General features: G+C 34.6%; 1 protein-coding gene across 2 annotated transcripts in view; it reads right to left on the bottom strand.

The window, feature by feature from the left end:
* Nucleotides 1-1091: 1091 nt before the first annotated feature.
* Nucleotides 1092-8397, bottom strand: part of ASPM (assembly factor for spindle microtubules) — a 28789-nt gene continuing 21483 nt past the window's right edge. The window contains exons 21-29 of one of the 2 annotated variants that reach the window (XM_035537271.2): nucleotides 6878-7037; nucleotides 6134-6343; nucleotides 5583-5729; nucleotides 4729-4920; nucleotides 4095-4287; nucleotides 3787-3941; nucleotides 2760-2936; nucleotides 1500-1672; nucleotides 1092-1423 (exon numbers count right to left, since the gene is read on the bottom strand). In XM_035537271.2, coding sequence (XP_035393164.1) covers nucleotides 1318-1423; nucleotides 1500-1672; nucleotides 2760-2936; nucleotides 3787-3941; nucleotides 4095-4287; nucleotides 4729-4920; nucleotides 5583-5729; nucleotides 6134-6343; nucleotides 6878-7037 — 1513 coding nt within the window. In that variant the 3' untranslated portion in view covers nucleotides 1092-1317. The remainder of the gene's footprint in view (nucleotides 1424-1499; nucleotides 1673-2759; nucleotides 2937-3786; nucleotides 3942-4094; nucleotides 4288-4728; nucleotides 4921-5582; nucleotides 5730-6133; nucleotides 6344-6877; nucleotides 7038-8397) is intronic. The other variant, XM_035537272.2, reaches the window with a different exon arrangement.

Here is an 8397-nt window from a genome sequence, read left to right as displayed (position 1 = left end):
CAGGCCACAAACTTAAACTAACTGAACATTGTTCCCCTCAAAACCTCTAGAGTTCCAAGTTTAAAGGGCATTCTGTTATCAGGATATTTACCTTGGCTACAATAAGAGGGAAAATAAATAAATCTCCCCTTCTCCCCCCACACTTTCACTCTTTCCCCATATAACCATTCTGTTTTATCCTATATATTATTCATTCTGGAGGCTCTTACATTAAGGAGAACTGTTATTACCTATCCTTATGTTCTGTAGCATACAGCTATCTCCTTAAGGTCTTTTTTTTTTTTTCTAACCAAAGAGAAATGGAACCTTATTATTGCCTAAGGAAGTCAGATTAATTTCTTAACAATGGAGTGTTTGGACCAGATGACCTTGGAGGTCTTTTCCAACCTTAATGATTCTATGATTTTATTGGGAGTGTTTAAGTAAAGGTTGGATGTGGTGCTTAGGGGCATGATTTAGTGGGTGATATCGGTGGTAGGGGGATAGTTGGACCAGCTGATCTTGGAGGTCTTTTCCAGACCTAATGATTCTATGGTTCTCTGAACTGATTGACTAATGGCTACATGTTGATTTAGCATCAAATTCTACCCTTAGGAGACAATCTCCAAACCTTGGGGGAAGATTTGCTCTAAGAAAACACAAATTCAAGGCACAATAGAACATAATTTAAGGGAGATTCTGTGATGAACACCATCTCTTCAGCTGGATGAGAACCATGCTTATATGTACTGCTGACTTCAAAGGAAGAAAGCACTCCCAGAATAACCTCCCCTTAAAGTAACAGGTGAGTTCCTAAATTCACCCTTATAACATCCCTGTGTTCAATCATAACCTTGCAGCATTAAAGAAATGTTCCCATGGTCACTCATGATCTCTCAAAGTTCACTAGAAAGTGAACTCAAGCCCCTGAAATCACTAACCAGTTTCAAAATCAGCCGACTATCTGTCCTTCCTATCTAGAGCTCTCCAGGTCAGATAAGCCAACACAACTGTCCCACACAAACAACTCTGCAATACTTTATCAGACTGAGGAATACAATGCTATTGGTAAGACTCACAGTTGCATAAGAACAACACATTACCGCACTAGAAAAATTGTCAAGAACAAATGATTTTATTGTACAATTGTTTTTGCTAGCAGTACAAAATAGGATTTCAAAAGCTGTATACAATACAAAAAAGTCGCAAAAAAGTTCTCTGCAATTTGAAAAAAAAAAATTAAAGGGTAGTTTAACACATTTGTTTTATTTTAAAACCATTTAGCTGCCTCCTACATACATACTGTACAAAAACACTTTCATATATTTTATTTACATTTCAGTAACAGGCAATACCAAGTGTATCCATCACCATCAGAATTGCTTGGAGAGGATCCACAATTTCTTGCATGTTATCCTTCCTCAAAACCCAGTCTGGTTTAATTCTGTTGAAATAACAGTGGTTTATTAAAATGGCATATTGCTGCTGCAAAAACTGCAGACTAATTTTTAAGCTCTTACCTTGAAACTGTTTTTGTCCTCAGAGGAGTTACTGGAATAAAGGAAGTTCCACTAATTAAAGGGTTTGTCTTCTGTTTCACAAGTGTTCTCTCTGCATCCATTTTGCATTTACGAGCTGTAAGTTTATAGAGGCTTTGAATGCAAGCAACAGCTCTTGGCAAGCTTCGGATTTCCTGAGAAAAGGTGAAAACAATACATAGTTAATACTACAAAGTTGAAAGCAACTTAGATCAATAAATCTACTTTATTCAATGAAAACTGAACATTTTTAATGTAAGCTGAACTTCTATCCACAAGTACAGTGAAACTGCTTCAAAACCAGCACACCTACTACAAATCAGTGGTCTATTGCTATCAAAATATGTAATTGGAACACCACCTGAGACCTCAGAAAAATAAAAAAGCGCAGGTCATATTTTACTAATTTCTCACTTTAACCATTTTAATATGTCACTGGCATATGTCTGCAACAAGTGATACAGAGACAAATTAGTGTTTATGTGCATCTTCGTATCAATGAAAGATTAACACAGTTGTCAGAGGTGACTGGATAACTTAAGTGCTCCTATCTGACGGATAAACAGATGATACCTATTTGTAGCATAGAACTCAGATTATCCTGATAATCTTGTTGGAGATTCTATTAATAAGCACGAGCAAAGGAAATTTCTTTCAAAAACAGGCTATGTCTCTGTTACAATAGAATGTATCAACATGAAGTCATGAGCAATTATATTGCCTGTTTTTACAGACAATAATGATCTTAACCTTATCTGAAAAGCAAAAGTAAACTTTCAGAAATGGGGGGATGGGGAGAGTTAATTAAGCAGCAAATAAACTGTATCTAATGCTAAGTAACTTGGCCCTGAGCAACTTGAGGGTGTCATCCCTGCCTATGGCAGGGGGGTTGGAACTAAATGATCCTTAAGGTCCTTTCCAACCCGAGCCATTCTATGATTACAGAAACTCATTAAAAACTGTGGAAAGTAGTGATTGCAATAACAATCTTGCAAGGATTGCAGGATCAGAAATTCAGTGACATATTGACCTGCTCTGAGTGACGAGGGCATACAGAACTCTAAGTAATAACTGTTTTCAGCATCCTGGAATTGCATTTTCCCATCAACAGAGTTTAGTTATAATTAACCTTACAGCTGTAATTGGTATTAGTAGAGAAGAAAAAAAACACAACACCAAAACATAAATGAAAAGCAAAATACCATTAAATCAAACTATTAAAAACAAGACACTAAGTCTTACCAAAGCTCTTTTCGAGTCCTTTGAAAGGATAGCCAACAAACAACAAGTCTTTGTGAAAATACTTCCTCCTTTCTCTGAAATTTTGTCCCCAGCTTTTCCTCTGTACATTTGCAGTAGGTCTAGTAACGTATCTATGGAATTTTCTACTTCATAAACTGCTTGAGTAGTTCTTTCATACTGATATACAAGAAAGAGACAAGAAGTCTTATATAGACAGATCCTCAACATAACTTTCAGATTAGATGAAAAAGCAAAATCCACATTCTTCCCTTGACCAAATTTGCAGCTGGTCTGGCATCCAAGTGATAAAAATCACGTTTGCATGTTATGCCATTGTAATGCGTTACGAAAAGCTACCCTTTTGCTCCCAACCCCTCATTTAAAAATCCCCAGAACTGGATTTTACATTTAAAATAGAATAACAAATTACAATAGGTTTAGAAAAAATTAAGAATAGATGTAGCCTGAATATTTTTTTTTCCTGAAATAAGAAAAATGTATTTGAAAATAAATGTCTGTAACTTGGATATAAGATCAAAATATTATGTTAAAGTTTTATAAAGTTCAGAATAAAAACTCTAGATCGATCAATCCAGAGTCAATATCTACAGTACTACTACAACTTTAAGTATTTATGAAAATGATCAGCTCCGTAAGAAATGATCTATTCTCTGACATGAATTTGGAAAAGTATCCTATCTTCTGCAACATATATGTTTTTACTTTAAGAACTTGACAGTTTATCTTTACTACAGTTACCCGTTTCTACACAATACTTGGGGTATCCTAATAATGTAAACAGTTTAAAAAAATTCACTACTTTATGCCCATGGAAGCATTTTCTTTTACCAAATGTAGTAATTATTTAATTTTCCTAAGAAATAACCTAATTAAAACTCAGATTTATTTTTGCTTTTCAAAATTGTTCAATTTGTTTTAAATTCATTCAGCAATTTTGTGGATAAATAAAAACTGCAATAAAGTAGCCTACAGTTCATAGCCCTGCAAAAGAAAATATTAACATTACCTTTGAAACATTAAGTAGAACTTGAATTGAGTATCTGATCACATCCATACATGGAACACTCCGGTTGCAACTTCGAATCAGAACAAAAATAGTGAAGATTGCTCTGCTCTGGACCATATTTTCGCAACAGAGTGGGGAGAGTCTGGTAACTACCTCTATAACATAGAACATTTGAAGAAGATTCTTAAGTTCAAGCAATTTATTTTCAAAATTACAGATCTTTCACTTAAATTTAAATAGAACTTGTAAAGAAGTAAAAAACACCATTATTGATTTAATATGATTCCATAATAAAACAAAATACTGACCTAGATGCTTTAATGCTGCAAGAATGTATGAAAGATGTTTGTATTTTAGAAGGTATTCAATAGCAATTGCAGTTCTGTTGCACAATTTGTTTTCTTCTTTGCTCTTTTCATTAGCCTGTTCCAAACTGCGCCTTAAAGCTCTAGTTTTTGCTGTGTCATTACACTTTCTCCAATAATATCCTCTCCACAACGCCTATAGAAAAGGAATTTCATAAAGCCCCCCCCCCAAAAAGTTGTGAACAGAAGAGACAATAGAACAGAATTCCATTAGCTTTCCAAATCAACATAATACAAGTCTGATTAACTATTTAAATACTTTGGTTATTCATTTTTAAGTAACTACCCAATAATCACATTCAGTGTTTAATTTTCCAAATAGTGCATTTGCAAAACAAAAGAACAAAACAAACACAAATGTATACATACCCCCTCACACTTCCCGAAAGTCACATCAAACAGTATCTGCTTAATATTACTTCATCTGTTTGCACTTAATTTTGAATTGAAATTGGCTTGTCTTGTAATTTAACTGATAAATTCAACAACCAATGTAAACATTTACATTAGTCCTCTCTCCAAAAGCCCATGAAACAAAAACAAAGAAAACTGCAGTTTTCTTTTAACAGGTATTTACCTGAAATTTAATTATTCCAATGGCAAATTTTCTGTTACGTCTGCAGGCAAGAAATCTTCGTATGCTTCGTTGGATTATGGTTGCTGCATCATTTCTGCGATTTAGCCAGCCTCGAATCATACGTTGCAGTTGAATGATTCTTTGATAATCTCTTCGAAATCTTTTCTGTTGCATTTTTGCTCGAAACCATCTCTGTTTAAAATTAAAGTAGATTTCTATTTATTTACTTAAGACTTCTCCCTAAATTCTTACTTCCCTTCCTAAACAAGCATTGGTAAAAAACAAAGAACTATTTTAACATGAGTTTTGACATACAGGCACTAAATATCCCTAGCACTCACCTGACCGCCATGACTCTGCTGCGATCTGCCTAGTGGTGGCTGTAATGAATGACTGCAAAATAAACTCAACTGCAGAACTCTTCCTCAGCTAGGAGCAGGTAGGGAAGCATTCTGGTTTTTTCTCAGCTGTCTTTTAGGAAGAACCACTACTCCACTTCCTGTTTCCCAGGTCTGTTTCTTCCCCTCTATAGAGAGGGGAAATAGTGTTCTGTATGCCAAATCTTACCAAAGGCTTGTCTAATTGTTTACTGTTACCTCTCAATTTATCTAATACTGAACTCCTTCCGCCGATGGGACTAAGCTAGTGACCACTCTGGAGACCTCCAAAGCCTGCTGAGATCTACTTTATTATGTTTAGCTGGCTATAAGCAGCATTATTTAATAAACTGTAGTCTCTGTGTTTTAGCTTTATTTTCACATATGAAGGAACTACCGTATCTTAGTGCTACAGCTCAGCTGACAAAATAGATTAGACTATGTTACACGAAAAGATTCAACCTTAATTAGACTAACCTGTATTATAAGAACAGATGAGATATGGTTTTGTGCAAGCTTTAAGATGAGGTGAATCCTATAGGCCCTTTGAATTTTAATTGCAGAGACATGATGATATGCAGCTGCTATGAAGTAAAGAAGTCTCTTTTGTTTCTGTTCTGAAATCTGTCAAGGAAAACAGAAAAAAGAACGTCATTAATTTTCATACCCAGAGATAACTGATCATCTATGCAAAGACCATAGCACACAGCAAAGTATACTTCAGCAAGATGCTGAATAATGACCGCTGAAGTCATTACCTCAGAACTAAGTAAGATACCTTTCCTCAGTCCTAGGTCTCTCTAATCTGAACAGTAACACATAGAAATGATTGTAAGTAACAACTTTAACAGATAGAACAGTTTCATTGTAAGCATGCATGAGTGTAAAGGATCAGTTTATGGGTAAACCAAAAAGATTTCACAAGCATTTAAAAAAAAAAGTTATTCTTTTTGCCAGCTAGAATTAATGCTAAAATTGCTATGGAGATATTTTACACCAAAAGTAGTTATAATGTGAAGTACACCAACCTTTTTTCTGACTAAATAACCCCGTATAAATGCTTGCAGTTTAATGATAGCTCTTCTAGATCTATTGTATTTCATAAATTGAAGCCTGCCTTCCTGCCAAGATCTCAGATGTTTTTGGATGATCACAGCAGCAGCTTTTTGTTGAATAAATTTTCTTCTCTCCTTAAAACATCTGTATGTTGCTTGGATCAAACATGCAGCTTGAAGCTTCTGAAAAAGATTTTAAATAGCGCATTGATAATTAAAGTTTAGTTCTTTCCTGTCCCGATCAATGAACATTTATGTTTTTGTTCTTTTCTTATGAAGGATTTTTTTTTTCTAGAACTAAAACACAGATAAAGAATAAAAATAAAATAGGAAATAAGCAAACTCACACCACACTAGTTTATGTAAAAATCTACTTTCACAATTTGGAATGTCTTTTCCCTTACCTAAAGGTGGTCAAAATATTGGTATAACTTAGTTCTTTGTAAGCAATAAGGTCAACAGATCATTTTTACATTTTATGTTATCAGCATAAACAAGGACAATTCAACAAAATGGAACTGTTCAAAAACAACAGACAACCTAGCTGGTCTAAGCAAAAAAGAAATTGAATATTTTAAAGATAAAGCAGTTTAGATTTGAACAATCTTTGTTCTGACACCACCTTTTTCTTTTGTACACTTCCAGATTGATGACAAAACTCACAAATACATTGAAAACTTAATATAACCATGACATAGAGTGCAAGTGAAAACATACCTTTCTTAAAAGTCTTCTAGCCCTGTACTGTCTATATGCCAACTGAATCTTAACTGCAGCGTTCTTAGTTGCCAGAAACTGAAGCTGAACCATTCTTGCAGTAAGGGTTGTTCTCCATCTTCTTTGAATAGTAAGTGCACATAACTTCATTTTCAAAAACCTAACATGAAAATGCATTTTAGGCTTCCTAAAAGTTGAGAACACTTAACATTTTTAAGTATGAAGTTTAAAGTAGAACATGTAGCATCTGGAGACAGGAAGTGAGGAAATGAAAAAGGCAGCTTGGACAAGCCATTATATCTATAAAATATGCATATACAATCTCTATTAAAAATCAATACCTAAACACTCTGAAATAACTAAAATAGTCCAAGAAAACACAGAAGTACTAAATGGAAGAGAAAAAAATAAATTGTTTCTTCCCAATATCACCTTTTTTTTTTTAAATGATGTTCAGTGTAAAATGGAAGCCAAAAACTTGTAAGGGCATCATCAGGAAGGACACCAGTAATAAGTCAGAAGGCAAAATTTTGCTTCTATATTAGATGTTGGCATACTCCTGTCTTAAGGATGATGTGCAGTTCTGGTCTTTACATCTCAGAGAGGATGGAGCGAGTCAAGGAAGAATGAAGAAAATACAGAAGATGGAGCAACTGACCAAGATGGTAAAACTTAGAAGGACTAGATGCTTCAGATCAGAAAAAAAATGGGAAGGGAGGGAGAGACAGACACAGAAAGAGTGAAGGTTTACAAAATAATTTAGATAGATATGCTGAAAGTAAAGCTGTTATCAGTCAAAGCTTGCGACACTGAAACAAGGGGATGAATAGCCAGTGATCTCAGTAGAAAGACTGGTTTAAAATACTTTCTTTTTTCCCCCACAGTAGGTACTTCCAGAACTTGCTGCTAAAAGAAGCTGTGGGGGCAGCAGCAGATTTAAAAAAGCATTACACAAGTTGACATACAACAAGTCCTTAGAAGGATATTAAAGACAATAGGCAAGGACATAAGCTCTAGCATTCATAATCTAACAAACACTGATGCTGAGGGAAGACCTCAGAAAGTGGTCAGGTTCATGTACTCTCCCCAGCCAGCATTTTCTACTGCTACTGGCAGAACACTGTTCTGAATGGGATGAAACACGTCTGACCTAGGAGAGCATTTATTGTAAAATCATTTTGGCAAAATAAACAGTAGTTTAACTAATCCATCGTGCTTATAAAGAAATAGCTTTTTCATCCTGTTAACTTTACATTATAATTTTAACAATATCAAGAACATCATTCCTATAAAAATAGGAAAAAAAAAAAAAAGAATCAAGCCCTAGTCTTTCCAAATCCCTACTATGTAAAATTTAAGATTGTGAGGTAGCTTCCAGTCCAGAGAAATATTTAAACATAAGAGAAATCATGTGCAAAAGAATAATTATATTAGCATCAACAGGACTGATGCATATTACATATGTGCTTGAGGATCAGAGCTTGAAAATGTATAGGTATTTGCCAGAGTGCAAAGCAGTA

This window comes from Cygnus atratus, chromosome 8, assembly GCF_013377495.2.
Source record: "Cygnus atratus isolate AKBS03 ecotype Queensland, Australia chromosome 8, CAtr_DNAZoo_HiC_assembly, whole genome shotgun sequence".
NCBI classification, from domain to species: Eukaryota; Metazoa; Chordata; class Aves; order Anseriformes; family Anatidae; genus Cygnus; species Cygnus atratus.
This window is presented reverse-complemented; position numbering and strand designations above follow the sequence as displayed.